This window comes from Simochromis diagramma, unplaced genomic scaffold (genome assembly GCF_900408965.1).
Source record: "Simochromis diagramma unplaced genomic scaffold, fSimDia1.1 OVJJ01000304.1, whole genome shotgun sequence".
Classification (NCBI taxonomy): Eukaryota; Metazoa; Chordata; class Actinopteri; order Cichliformes; family Cichlidae; genus Simochromis; species Simochromis diagramma.
In genome coordinates, this window is record NW_024387030.1 from 5,009,034 (window position 1) to 5,023,724 (window position 14,691).

The 14,691-nt window shown below is 40.3% G+C and overlaps 4 protein-coding genes across 9 annotated transcripts in view; 2 read left to right on the forward strand and 2 right to left on the reverse strand.

The window, feature by feature from the left end:
- The window catches only part of LOC120739930 (adhesion G-protein coupled receptor F3-like), an 8,666-nt gene extending 8,099 nt beyond the window's left edge, over positions 1-567 (forward strand). Inside the window, exons 15-17 of the mRNA XM_040041927.1 lie at positions 5-46; positions 321-356; positions 437-567. Of these exons, the coding sequence (XP_039897861.1) occupies positions 5-46; positions 321-356; positions 437-496 (138 nt within the window). The 3' untranslated portion in view covers positions 497-567. The remainder of the gene's footprint in view (positions 1-4; positions 47-320; positions 357-436) is intronic.
- The window catches only part of LOC120739931 (ankyrin repeat domain-containing protein 66), a 14,984-nt gene extending 11,348 nt beyond the window's left edge, over positions 1-3,636 (reverse strand). Inside the window, exons 1-3 of one of the 2 annotated variants that reach the window (XM_040041929.1) lie at positions 3,478-3,636; positions 1,060-1,288; positions 882-949 (exon numbers count right to left, since the gene is read on the reverse strand). In XM_040041929.1, coding sequence (XP_039897863.1) covers positions 882-949; positions 1,060-1,288; positions 3,478-3,616 — 436 coding nt within the window. In that variant the 5' untranslated portion in view covers positions 3,617-3,636. Of the gene's footprint in view, positions 1-669; positions 950-1,059; positions 1,289-3,477 lie in introns of those variants that run through there. The other variant, XM_040041928.1, reaches the window with a different exon arrangement.
- smc6 (structural maintenance of chromosomes 6) overlaps positions 3,567-14,691 on the forward strand; it is a 26,371-nt gene continuing 15,246 nt past the window's right edge. For 2 of the 5 annotated variants that reach the window (XM_040041920.1, XM_040041925.1), the window contains exons 1-2: positions 13,631-13,757; positions 14,511-14,671. In XM_040041920.1, coding sequence (XP_039897854.1) covers positions 14,525-14,671 — 147 coding nt within the window. In that variant the 5' untranslated portion in view covers positions 13,631-13,757; positions 14,511-14,524. Of the gene's footprint in view, positions 3,678-4,779; positions 4,857-13,630; positions 13,860-14,510; positions 14,672-14,691 lie in introns of those variants that run through there. The other 3 variants (XM_040041922.1, XM_040041923.1, XM_040041924.1) reach the window with 3 other exon arrangements.
- On the reverse strand, positions 5,329-13,297 carry LOC120739927 (tudor domain-containing 6-like). The gene is made up of 4 exons (XM_040041919.1): positions 13,175-13,297; positions 5,868-10,966; positions 5,708-5,779; positions 5,329-5,550 (listed from the first exon to the last, which is right to left on the reverse strand). Exons 2-3 carry the CDS (start codon positions 10,939-10,941, stop codon positions 5,733-5,735), a joined length of 5,121 nt encoding a protein of 1,706 aa, XP_039897853.1. The 5' UTR covers positions 10,942-10,966; positions 13,175-13,297; the 3' UTR covers positions 5,329-5,550; positions 5,708-5,732.

Sequence of the window (14,691 nt, forward strand, 5' to 3'; positions counted from 1 at the left end):
CTAGGGTTTGTTTATTTTGTTGACCACGTGCCTGGGGGACAGAATGGTAAAGTCATTTACTTCTAGAGATAAGAGGCCTACCTAGTTTTAGTTACATGCTTCTGTATCACTGTGATAACATTTGAATATATTTAAAGTTTGAAGCCAATGGCAGGAGTGGATGATGTAAAATCCACAGCTGAATCAATGTCATTATTGTTGTAGTTGTTCTCAGGTTAATTCTGTGTCATTTCAGTTATTTTAATGAAATTATTATCAACAGTCATCAAAAATATCCTTGGAAATCTTTTCATCAAATGTTTTTATTCTGATTTTCACAGACCCGTGAAGCACTGCTGAATTCTTTCAGGAAAAAAGTAAGTGAACCACAGTTTGTTCGTAAATAACCGTGGTAACTCATAATGAATGACGCACATCTGTTTCCTCTGTTCTGCAGGCTCCACCAACCATCAGCGAAAGCTCCACAAAGTTGGAAACAACAACTAAAAAGTCCTAAACAACACCTGCACACATGTATACTCACAAAACACTACATTTAAATGCAATATATTCGATTCATGAGCTACATTTACTCTTTGATGTGACTGTTTCTTTGTTGTTTATTTTGGTTTACTTGCAGTAATACAAATCAGAAGTTTTAATAATTATTACACTTATCTGTCTTTCTTTGTTCAATATACATATTCATATGAAATGTGATTTAATAATGCTGTACATTGCATGTTTTAAATAGCACTTAGCAGTGAAGAGCTGAAGAAAAACTCTCAGCTGAGAGGATAGAAGAAAACCTGCGTGAGGATTTTATTTCTGTAAATGGGATTTGGGCTCACATCTTGCTTCAGTTTTTAAGTTTTCTTTGTCCCGTTCTGCCCACTCCTCATCTGTGTCATCCACTGAAACCCCTTCTCGCGCTGATAGCTTGCGATAAACCTCGCACTCTATCTCTGCTCTGTAACACACAAAACAAGACCATATATGATTCATGTACAAGCATTATATTATATATAGTTTATTGTTATTAAAATTACAAGAATTTGAGAACCGGGCTTCATGTCATACTTTTTAAGGAATCTAACACAGTCTTGGTGTCCGTATATCTCGGCTATACGCGCTGGCTTGTCTCCACAGCAGTCCTCCTTATCAATAGGTGCATGGAGTGAGTGCAGCAACCGCAGCACTGCCAGCCGACCAGACTCTGCAGCAAAATGGGCAGGGGTCCACCCATACTCTGTCCTCAGGCATGGTCTGGCTCCATGCTTTATAAGTATCCTCACCATTTCTGTGTGTCCTATGGAAAGATATAATTAGTTTGTGAGGAAGTTAAGAATACTTAATTTGATGAATTAGGGCTATTGGGAAAATTATTGTGCAGAGTGTTTTATAAACGTTTTCAGGGACCCTCCTTAAGGTTTTGGCTCACTCATTTCTCTCCCTGTAAAAAACAGCAGCTGGACCTTTACCTAGGAGCATGCCTGACACACAAAAAGCCACTCTTTTCATGCGTCTCCTCTCCTGTAGTGCTGATGAAGTACAGATTTTTCTTTAAAAATGTAGGGAGAAAAAGTAAAAAGGTAGTCATAAATACTCAAGTAAAGTGCAGAGAACGGAAAATTCTATTTAAGTACAGTAACGAAGTATATTTACTCCAGCAGTGTGGAGAATCTCACAATGGCTTCACCCAAAACCTTTGCTAATAATGGCCCACACCCTTTTTCAAGGTGTGAAAAAGGGTGTGGGCCATAGCAGAGGTTTTGGGTGAAACCATTGTGAGACCTTGCCTCGCCCTAAATAGCCAGAAAACCTGAAAAGAGACCTCTCAATGTTTGAAATCTTGGGAGATGTTGTCTTTGTCTATTGCGTGTGTGTGAAAAAGCCACCTTTCATCAATAGTGGGTCAATGATCCTCTTAAGGGACAACTCGCACTTGGGACTCTCCACCATTTGGTCTTAGAACTGAACAAGCTTCTCGGATGAGAGGTGAAACATCTTCAAGAAAAGTCCAGTCACGTTTTTTCCTTGATTCCTCTAAAAATGGTCAGGTACAAGGACCGGACTGAAAATGAGTAAAAAAGCAGGCCAAGCATGTCCAAATAATGTTGAAAGACTGGAAAACTATTGCTGAGGTCAAGGTAGTGGTTTCGGTAAAAATTTACGAGCAAGTCTGGCACCTTGGAAGCAAAATATAAAGAAATGAGGTGTAGTGCAAGGCTTTTGTACAGTGCTGCACATGCCTAAAAGTACTGTGTTTCTGCAATGTGATTGGCTCATTAGAAATTACAATAAACGAGATGTTGAAAAGGTGTACCTAAAAAATTGGCTATAGTGTGTAATCACAGTTTTAACATACAAGCACAAAAAAGACATTGTTGAATATTTAGAGACTGGTCTGGACGCAGCAACTCAAAACTCTGATTCTTAGCAAACTACAAGGTTGGCCTGTAGCTCCCATGTTGGCTCACTTTTTGTTTTTTGTCTCAGATGGCCTGACTCAGCAGCTGAGGGTAAATGCAGTTTCTGAATTTGCCTTTGCCCAACAAGTGCAGGAATGGCTCCTATATGCTCCAGATCAGATGGGTGGTGCAGGACACCCAATAGCCAGCCCCATTCCAGAGTAAATTAGAATCAATGAATTCAAAATAATACACTGAACAAAAAAAAAAGTTTTTATATAATAAACTGTTCTTAATTGATGCAAAGATAAAACGTAATGCTTAATAATATTGGGATATTATTATGGACATGTTAAATTGTAACATAATGTTTAACAGATAATGGTTATCCTGTTTTTAGATCATACACAACTGTCTTATGCACAGGTTTAAATGCTGATGGTAATTTGCAGTGGTTTAGTATTAGTCCTGTTGATTTTTAAAGGATTATTTCATTGTTGCTTCACTATTAACGGAGCATGCAAAAGTGATGGAAAAATCAACATCAGAATTCAACACTGATTCACTTTTAACAGAGGGTGAAAAATTGATATAAAATAAATGTTCAACATCAATGTTGAACTTTAAAATGTATTTTATCCGACTCTGATATTGTTTCAATATTAATGTAGTTTAAAAATTTGATGTAATGTCAGATTTCAATGTTGAATCAATAGAATTGAGGAAAGGGCTTTTTTTTGTCAAGCTTTTACAGAAAAATCGTCATCTTTATGGCTATTAAAGGAGAAACTGTTTCCAAAGTATTTTTAATGAATGCTGTCTACTGCATTAAATATTTAGTGAAAAGGCAGCTCTAACAAATATTCATGAATTCCGACTTTGTGCCTAAATCGTTTTTACGCACGGTATAAAGCGCAGTTTAGTGTACTGACACTAACATTTATGTTGCATAAACAGCGTACACGTGGCCTAATCACATTTTTCATTTTCATTTTACAGCGAATGCGAACAGGTAATTTGAGCCCAAGACTTGCGCAGTCACCAAAGGACACCGATACGCCTCATTTTCACGTATTTAACGAACTACCTTTAGCCGCTGCCCAGTGGAGAGGTGTCTTGCTGTACCAGTCGATGTCTTTCTGGTTGGGATTGCACTTATTTTCCCTCAGAAGCTCCTCAACTTGATCACAGTCGCCTGCTGCTGCAGCTTGGTGCAACTCTGACATTTTAACCTAGCAACAGTGGATCCTAGCAACGGATCAACACTAGATGGCTCCTAACCTGAAGGTAAAAACGCGGAAAGGAAACCAGGGCGTGTCTAGATCGTTATCAATAATAATAATAATATATTAATAATAATAATATATTATTAATTTTCAAAAACAGCAAAGACACGATTTAAGTAAGGCTAGCCTGTCTTAGGAAGTGAAAACTCATTTTATGTGCTATAACAAGTAAATAAAGGTAACACAATCCACATTGTGTAGTTTTTAGTGTGGAAATAAATCAGGCTAACATTTTAAGTGTCCTGTGCTTCACAGATATGGCCAGATTCTTAATTAATTGCTTTATTAGTTACAACATTATTTTATTCACATTCATGACTCTATACTGGTTTTCCACATCTGCTGACAAACAATTCCCAGATCTAATGGGCCTACATGAAGCACATTTATTACCCCAGTACATTTTTTCTTGACTTTAGTCATTTTGAACCTGCCACACATGTATCCCTTCCAGAGATGGGCAGTAACACACTGTAATATGATTACTTTTTTCAAGTAACGAGTAAAGTAAGGGATTACTATTGCAAAAACGGTAATTAGATTACCGTTACTTTCCCATAGGAACGCTGCGTTACTGCATTACTAAAACCCTGATTTTCTTGCGAGAGTGTCTCATGACAGTGACGTAAGCGAGTGCCACGTTCCTGACAACAGCTGTGTGCAGATCGACAATGGATAATATATCAGTGCGGGAGAGAGTATGAGCGTGCAGCGTTTAAAGCGTGGAAGTACTGACCTTACTTTGAGTTTGATTCCATAAAAAGTGACAAAAACATTAGTGTCCATTGTGCGTGGGAAGAAAACTTCTTTTTACAGCGAAAACAACCCCCCAAACTTCCAAGCGAGCACCGGGAGTGTGCTACCACGTAATGGGAAAGAAATCTTTCCTTTCTGATAAAGCTTATAGTTAGGGCTGGTTCAGCCTGAACATCTCGCCATTAAAGGCTTGGGCTTGTGGAGGGGCTTCCTAAATGCACCGAGCATTTCTTCCCCAGGTGTTTATACACCACTGCAGCATGTCATTAATGTTAATTTTCATGCCACAGTCGATTTTTGTCTCATCTCTCTGTGTGTGCCCTTTTTCTCTTTCCTTTCTGCCCCAGACAGTTGCAGCAGATGGCTTCCCCCTCCCTGAGCCTGGTTCTGCTCAACGTTTCTTCCCATTAGAAGTTTCTAAACTGTAAGGAGTTTTTTTTTCAATCTCAAAAATTACTTAGATAATACCCCATGAGCCAGCACTGATAGTTTGAGTTTTCCACTCAGAGATTCTACGTTAAGACATAAAGTGCCTTAAAGTGACCGTTGTTTCATAAATGAAATGCCAAATAAATATCCATAGAAAAAAAAAAAAAAATTAAACAGCACCAATTGTTAATGCTCAAATCTTTATTATAAGCAAATGCAAGTCATTTTGGATTAAAAGTGAAAACTGCTCTAGGAATCAAACCATCTTTAAGGATTGTCAAAAAACAAAAATATGACTCTGTACGAGTTTCTAGAGACTTGACCTGGTAAAGAATATTATAACCTGTTATAACAATAAATCCAAACAAATCTAAAAGCTATAAAAGCTAAGACTAAATCCCTTTTATTTATACATTCATCTTGATGATTTGGTTGTAGAGATTTATTCCAAGTCTGCATTACTGTTCTTTTAATCAGAGTACAAATGCTAAGCAGCTGCAAATCTGCCAGCCAATGCAGTCTGCAAAACTATCTGTTCAAATGTTTAGAAACCATGAAAATAAATAAACAAACCAGTTTTAATCTATGTAAACACTTTATTGGGACAAATATAAAAATAAAAAATGTAATAAGACAAATTGTTACTTCATATTGAAACAACGTATCAGACACATTTTGGCTCCCCAGAGCTGGAAGAAAGAAAGAAAGATTTTTTTTTAGTGCTGTCATTAATTCTCCATTTCTGGAAATTTACTTTTGATAGATAATTCATTTGTGAGTTGCTATTAATAATACATAAAAAAAAGAAGCATTTATCAAAAAGAGACCTTTATGTATTAAACGTACCGATTGCCGTATCACTTGACAGCTTTTAAGCCTCGTCAATTTCGTCCTTGGCACTGGTTTCATCCTTGTATACTGAGAAAAAAAAAAAAAAGTCAAGATAAACTAAACTAGCAAAGGACCTTTCAGTCATTTCAGTAACACTAACTAGCAGTCTACTAACCTGATTCCACACTTTCTGCCAAGGCACCATCTCTGGCCACTCCTTTCCAGTATTTCTGCATTTGTTTGTTCACATTCACTCCCTCACACTCAATTTTAACGTGATACTGAGGAACAGTGATGTCCGAGTGGTCTCCAATGCTGATTACTGTCAGTCTGAGTGGTTTATTAATCACAAGGTTGAAAAAGTCATCATAAACTGTGTCATCCCAAGACTCCTCAGACTCCTTAAATCCATTTAAGCAGCACAAAAAGGCCTGAGGAGCCTTCTCCAACAGAGTCTGAGGCAGTGATCTTATATCACCGATGTCAACTTGAGACTCATTTCCATAGTCAATGAACACAACATGCAGTGAAGTTTCAGCGTTCTCAATAACCTGGGCTCTGTACCATTGGTTGTCATCGGAATACAGAGCGAGGCATGGACTGCCTGGACCAGGAGTCTCAGGGAACAGTTTCTGCTGTGCCTCTCCTGCTTCCTGAGCAAGCTGCGACACTTTGCAGAGGTCCTCTGTGTTGGCATATTGACACCAGAAGAAATGTGGTCCCGCAATACAAGATGCATATACCATCTCTGTATCGTTGGGGGAAAGTCGCGGCTCTTTGTACATGCATTTAAAAACATTTTCTTCTGCAACGCAAATTTGTTTCACATCAGGTTCAGTCTGACCACCCTGTGGGAGGTTTTCTGTTTGATGGCTTTCAGCATCAACACATTCTTCTGTAACCGGATTCCAGTATTTCTGCATTAGTGTGTTCACAGCCACTCCTTCACACTCAATTTCAACATGATACTGAGGAACACCAACCTCTGAGTGGTTTCCTATGCTGATTACTCTGAGATTAAGTGGTTTATTAATCAAAAGAGTGTAAAAGTCATCGTAAACTGAGTCATTCCAGGAGCCCTCGGACTCCTTAAATCCATTTAAGCAGCACAAAAAGGCCTGAGGAGCCTTTTCCAGCAGAGGCTGGGATAATGATCTGATGTTCCTGATGTCAATCTCGGACTCGCTTCCATAGTCAATGAACAAAACATGCAGTGTGCTGTCCGCTTTCTCAATTACTTGGGCTCTGTACCATTGGTTGTCACTGGAATATAGAGCGAGGCATGGACTCCCTGGATGGGGAGTCTCATGGAGCATCGTGTCCTTCTGTGCCTCTCCTGCTTCCTGAACAAGCTGTGACACTTCACGGAGACCTTCTGTGTTGGCATACTGGCACCAGAAGTAAAAGGGATCCCCAATGCAAGAAGCATATACAGTCTCTGCATCGATTTGGGAAAGCTGCGGCTCTTTGTACATGCAAAGATTGTCATTTCCTTTGGGAGCATCTAAATGAGTTGTGTTGTTCTCAGTTTGAATGCCTTGGGAGAAACTTTCTGCTTGATCAGTCTGGTTCTCTGAATTTTCTCCTGACAGTGATTTCCTGTTTTCCTGCACTAAGCTACTGATGAACATCTTAACACATTCAATATTCACTGCATATTGAGGAACCGCCATCTCTGAATACTTTTCCTTATTAATGACTGTCAATTTGAGCGGCTTATCAACCACAAGATTGTAGAAGTCATCATACACGTCATCGTCCCAGGAGCCTTCAGACTCAAAGCCATCTAGAAAGCAAAGAAATGCCTGAGGAGGAATCTCCAGCAGATGCTGGGGTATTGACCTCACATCTTTAATGCTAACTTCAGACTCATTTCCATAGTCAATAAATAGAACATCGAGAGTACTGTTAGTCTTTTGAATTACTTGAGCTCTGTACCACTGGTTGTCACTGGAAAAGAGAGCAAGGCATGGACTTCCAGGCACCAGTACCTCAGGAAAAACTGCGTCTTGAATTTGCCCAGTTTCCTGAGCAAGCTTTGATATCATGTTGAGATCTTCAGTGTTGTACTGACACCAGAAATAATGTGGTCCAACAATGCAGGAAGCGTACACGTCCTCAATCCGTTTTTGAGAAATATTTGGCCAATTGTACATGCAGATGGTCAAGTTTTTCTCAAGGCAAGAATTGGAGTGCTGTGTGTCTGAGTCACTGTGGCAAATCTGAACAGAAGTCTCTGCCACAGTTTTGTCTTCAAGAGTGACATGCATTATGGGTTTTGTTCCTTCATCCAAAACCGTTGCATGCTCAATCCGTGGTGAAGCGACATTAGCTGTGGATTTTGAACTCCCCTTTAAATCATCTGCAGCAGACATCCTATCGTTACCATGGACTCCATTTTGTCCTGCTGTCTCCACCAATACTGATTCTTGTGCTGAACAGCCTTTGTTCAAGCTGTTAAAGTGGTGCTGGTCAGTCTGCTGATTGACATCGGTTATTTTGTTTTGTTTAGTTTTAGCCATCCTCTCTCTGACTTTCATATTCACACTCACTGAGCCATCATACAGTTCAACAATTAGCTTTCCATTTTCCACTTTTGCCACGGAAATGGTGAAACTACGGCCAACAGCACGATCTGCAAACCACTGGTTGACCTCCTGGGGTAATTCTGCAGGGACATCAAACAGTCCGAGGGGAATAGCTTGCACTGGAAATGACCTGGCCACGCTCACTTCAGTGGGAAAGGGACAGATATCAGTTTCACTGACTACAAGAGTATCCCCATAGTCCACAAAGTGCACTTTGTGCTTTGGAGTTATTGCTACTACTTGACCTCTGTACCACTCATTATCAGTGTACCTCGCAAAGCACAAGCTATTGAGTCCAAGAGTCTGATCTGAGCGCTGTGGCTCGCTAAGGAGTTGTGCAACACTTTCCATCAATTTGTCAAACAATTTGGCATTCCTGTCCAGTTGGCAGTAGAAGTCATTGACAGTCTCTGAAGACGTTATCCACACATTTTCTTTACCACCCACCTCAATATTATATGTGGAGTAATTGTACACATCAGATGTGACTTGTGGAGGAGATTGCAGATGTGCCTCAGACTGTGCACATTTCTTATCCAGAAGCTCGCGTGCACTACCAGATGCAGTCTGAATGTCTACCATATTAAGCAGCAGACCTTCTTCATCAGATTCCACTGCCTTTACAACACATTTCAAACTATTGTCTGTTGACGCACTTAAATCCACAAACTTGTGAAACTCTGCTAAGGCATCGCTATTCCAAGTAGTGGTAACGGGATAAGTAGGACTCTTCAGACTGAATAAGCAACATGGGAAAGCCTGAGTACTTAGCCGCAAGAAAGCTGGATCAATGGGGTGCACATCTTGCAGAGGGACCTTTTGAATTTGACCATAGTCTATAAATCTCACCTCTACAACAGGTGAATTGCTATTAGCAACGATCCTTGCTCTGTACCACATGTTATCATCTGGATTACGGGCAACGCAGATGGACTGAATAAGTGGCTGAGAGCGGGCGGATGAATAGTGATTTTGCAGATCTTGCATAAGGCATCTGAGGGAGTCCTCATTTTCTGTTATTTGACACCAGAACTTCTGTAGACTTTCAATGCAAGACACCTTTACAGTGACACTACTTCCTACAGTGAATGCACTGTCATGACAAGCACTTTGCAACTCAGAGCAGAAACTTGATGCAGTATTCCCATTGCAATCTACTGCAGGTTCAGAGCTTGCTTTCGTATAAATGTCACCGTTACAAGAAGGAGATGCACACTCTTGTCCACCATTGACCGTTTTGATTTTGGAGCTTGGCGCAGTTCCCTCCGGTATACCATCAGGAATGACATGGACTTTGTTCTGTAAATTCATGCATTGTTCATCTTCAAGTAAACTGAGAATGGATGAGTTAAGAGATTCATTCTGGACAATTAAATCCTGCTCAAGCTTAGACAGGGGAATAAAGTCTGCCTTCTCCAGAAAAGAACTGTTGACACAGGTAGCATTAGCTGCATAGAGTGTAACATTATAGACATCTTGAGTCGCATCATAGTGGTCAAACGTCACCACCACAGTCTTGTTCAGCAGGAGTGATTTCAACAAATCTGTCTGCACTGCAGTCCACTCTCTGCCATTTTCTTTTATTCCATTTAGAGAACAACGATATGTGATAACTGGCATTCTCAGGAATTTGCCAGCCAGTGGCCTGATGTCTTCAACAGGCACCAAGTCATTTTTTCCTTCATCCACATGAAAAACTTTTACAGCACCATCACAGGTCTCAATGTTTTGCTTTAGTAATGAGCGGTACCATCTGCCATCTGTCCCTTTAGCAGCACATGGATCCCCACAGCTCTGCGGAAGTTCCTCTCCAAAACTGGAGCTCTCTTCATAGTGTTGATGGATCTGTTCAGACAATATCTTCACTGCTTTTGAAAGAATAACAAGCTGGCAAAAAACATTTTCTGGATCAATTACCTCAGTCACATAAACCGTTTCCAAAATGTCAGTAAGCAGCTCTGGGTAAAAGTATTGGTTATGTTTAGCAAATTGGCTGCTAACATTCAGGCTCTGTTCCTGTGTTACATCAAAGGCCTCAGAAGACTCATCATTGGGCAAATTTAGACATTTCAGTACAATATTTTTAAATTCCTCCACTGGGATCTTCTTTGCAACTCTAGACTTGCACATGTGCTTTGAAACAACTGGTATGTCAAGGAGAATTGTCCTATCCGGCATCAGTACATATTGAACGAGTCCCCTAAACTTCTTCCCAGGCAGAGACATCAAAAACTTTGTAGCTCTATGAGGGAAATTTTTCTCAAGGGACAAGATATTTGCAAGTATGCAACATTCAATTTCAGGAGGCAGGAGAAAGCTATCATTTTGAGCCCATGCTAAAACTGCACTTGTGGCAATGTGGGGCTGCCCCTGATCAATTAGAAAAAGACTGTATGTTTGACTTTCAATCGATACGATCCGAGCTCTGTGCCAGGTTTCGCTGATGCAGACCAGACAGAGATCCCCTGGTTTCCCTTCTAATCCAGAAAACTTCCTGTGAGGAGTCTGAATTTCCTCTCTCATCTGCTCGTAAATGTGTTTCTTCTCATCATCCATGTTTACCCATAATTCCACAAGACCACAGTTGGGTTTCAGGTTCACCCTCGTGATGAGAACAGAGATTTCTGTTCCTGGTGCTGGAAGCCCGGGAATTGAACACATCTTGAAGCTTAGACATCAAACATATCTGCAAAATAGTAAAGACAAATGTCTTAAGACTTAAGGAAAAAAAAAAAAAAAAAAAAAAAAAAAAAACTTCAGTCCATTATTTTTTTAAAGGCACTTAAATTGTACTAAACTGTAGTGTGGCCTAGGTTACTACCACTCTGCATTTAATGATAGCAGCCCCTCCCTGAGCCTGGTTATGGTGGAAGGTTCTTCTTCCCATTGTTGCCAAGTGCTTGTTCACAGGCGGTCATCTGATTGTTGGGGTTTTCTCTGTATTATTGTAGGATCTTAAACTTCCAATATAAATAACTGAAAAGGCGATGCTATTGTGATTTCAACAGCATACAGATTTGAATTATATTCAGTTTTATAAAAATAAGACTGAACTGACTTCACAACTGCTGCAACGCCATGTACTGTGGGATCGATATAGTTCCTTATTTTTAAAATGCAACTTTTACATTTTGATGATGGTGGATGCATTTTTGTGTTATAGTCATCTATGTCAGAACTGTTAGCAGAGAAACAAAGTAACACTTTGCATAATTTCCATGAGATAGCAATTTTTGTTATTTTCTAACCATTAACCAACCAAAACGTATATAATCTGTACTGACTTTGCAGTAATTTCTAATGTAACTGGAAAAGTTGTTAAACACACCAGATGATTATTTGGCCACATGTGCATTCAACTATTTTACTTATGCATTTATCTCATTGCTTATTCTTATAAGAAGAGGATTATTATTCAGGTCTGTATGTCTTGGGCTGCAGAGGAGCCATAAAGGCAGAGGAGTCTCAGGTTTCTTAAAAACATTCACTTGTTGGACTGTTTAACCGCTCACTTAACTGACAACAGCAGATGAACAAAAACAAATATGATGATAGAGAGAAACAACCTACTGTGATCTACTAACAACTAATGTGCAATTTAATCTAACTTCAATCAGGCCACAGAATTGCAGTGAGACTGGTGGTGTTCATTTACAAAACAAACAAGCTATATGGTAAATGGCCTGTATTTATATAGAGCTTTACTTAGTCCCTAAGGACCCCAAAGTGCTTTAAACAACCAGTCATCCACCCATTCACACACACATTCACACAATGGTGATGGCAAGCTACATTGTAGCCACAGCCACCCTGGGGCGCACTGACAGAGGTGAGGCTGCTGAACACTGGCGCCACCGGTCATACACAGGACTTAATGACCCATCTCATTATTAGCACATTAAAAACTACACATAAAGACAGCTCAGGCAGCCTGATGAGGAGAGACACACTCAGGATCAGGTGAGAAAGCAGATCATTTAAATTTCACAACACTGGCATTCGGTGCCATCTACTGTCCATCTGCAGAACATGCCAACATTTTTAAAAGATATATCCAATAACTTAAGTTTATTCAGGTGAAAGATGTCTATCCAGGTATGCTTTTCCTGCACTGGCACTGTGTTTGGAGTCATTGTCATGCTTAAAAATAAAGCTGCTGCCAATCAGACGCAGATGGTGTTGTATTGTGGATCAAAATCTGATGCTAAGAGACCACCAGCACCACTGGCTGAAATGCAGCTTTAACATGTTTTACAGATGGCTGTAGACACTCACTGTTGTACCTCTCTCTCCGGACCTCCTTTGTACAACCACTGGAACCAAAAATGTCAAACTTGGATTCCTCACTCTTTTCTTAACGCTTAGATGTGTAACCTTCACTGTTTGTCTGCTGTTGATAGTTTTAGGCCTGAAACGTTTTTGTCCACCACAAACATCTTTTAACAAATACTACAGACTTTGCATAGATATGCTAAGTTTTCGGCGAATAGGTCTTTGGGAATCATCTTGTTGGTGCAAAAATAAACAGTCTACTAGCCTTAAGTGCCTAAAGATACAATTCAGTATTGGTTATTTACTAAGCTGTGTATGATGTGTCACCAACACTGATTCAAAGCTTGAGTTACGGGACTATTTTTAATGCTTGAATGACTCATAGATCAAGAAAAAAAAGAAAAGAAAACATGAGGTGACCAAAGAAAACGTTTGAAAAACCTTCAGAAAGTCTGAAGATAAATTGCTCAGGTCTGTTTTTTTTCCTGGCGTATTGCAAGCAAAATAAAATTAAGGGTAGTTTAAGACTTTTGTCACCAAAAGTGCCCGTCGCTTCACAGTTTAGTGTGCGTTCTTTTTCACATGTGTTACACGGATCTTCAGCTTAATTTTTTTTTCTCACCACGTCTGCTGCAGGCAACACGTCTCATCTTGTTCCTGTCGTTAAACTGAACTGGGATCCGGTAGGAGGAGGACATGGGGGCGTGCACTCACGCCTTTTAAAGGCTTCGATGAGCCATGACACAAAATCCTCCCGGAGATCAATGTGTTTGTATTTTTGTTGTTGTTTTCTTTTCGTTTTTTTTAATAAAATAAAATAAAATATAGAGTCTAACTCCACATGCAGCACCATTTAAAGCCCGGTCCCTCCCTCCACTTCCTCTCTCCCTCCCCCGGCTTTTCTATTTTCAGCCAAAACAAAAACAAAACGGGAAAAACTGTTACATTTGTTTTGAACGCGCGCGCGCGCACGCACGCACGCACACGGCCACGCACGCACACAGGTGGGTGCCGAGCAATGATGCCGAGCCAATCACGCTGCACGCTTCGTGTTCCGTGTTTAGAACCGAAATCACACCCACAACTGTCACGGCAGCGGCTCGTTTTCCACGCAGTCACACCGTACGACCAGGAAGTCGTAAAGCGACGCACACTCTTCCCGTGATCATAATATTTTTGAAGGCTTCCCACGAGATCGAGCGATGGTAGGCGACTTCTAACAAGGTGCTATATTGTTCGTGATCCACGAGAGCTGAGCTCTAGCGGAGGTCTGCAGGGGGGGTTGTGAGACAAAGAGCTGGACTTTGGTGTGCACTTTTGGAAACTGTTTTCTCACTGAGCTCAGAGGCTCTTACATGTTGGTGCAGCTGGCATAGCAGATCCAGCTCATTGTGACCTATAGATGCAGCGTAGCTCGGCTTGCTGGTGCCTGTAGTTATGTAGAGTTGCATGTGGAAGCAAAACGCTTAGCTACATGTTGCACTGCTGATCATCTATTTGTATCGCCGCTGAATCTGCTAGTTTAGGTGGCGGCTTCCTGACTTCAAGTCAAAATGCATATTTCTTTATTTTTACATGCTAACTCTATGAGAAATTAGTTTTCACCACTGTGTAAGCTTCCCTATACATTTTTGGTGCTGTCTCCAAACTGCTGCATGTCTCGCTGACATATTTACACTTCTGATTGCAAATTTAAACAAGGAACTACTACTAATACTGATGGCTTATTTAGGACTTTTGCAGGTGGACACACTTATTAATAGAAGCATTCAAATCTGCCCAGTTTAATAGATTAAGACTGAACGAGAAAAGTTGTTCTGGTTGTGCATTAGTAGAATTAAAAACGTATCAGTTTGCAAAATGAGTGAAAGTTTCATTTAAGCTGACAGTGCTGAGCTATAGGGGGAGTTAAAAATAATGGTGTCTCATTTGCTTTGTCATGTTAACTCTGTTGACAGTGACTTGTTCCAAAATGAGTAAGAGAAAAGGCAAAGTGATCACTGAAGCAACAACTTTCAAGAGCCGCAAAGTCGCAGCTGCGAGTATCGAACATACGCCAGATGATGCAAACCCAAGTCATCAGGGGATCTGTTCCAAGGCCTTCGCTCAGTTTTCTACAGTGAGTATTTCGCCCCAACA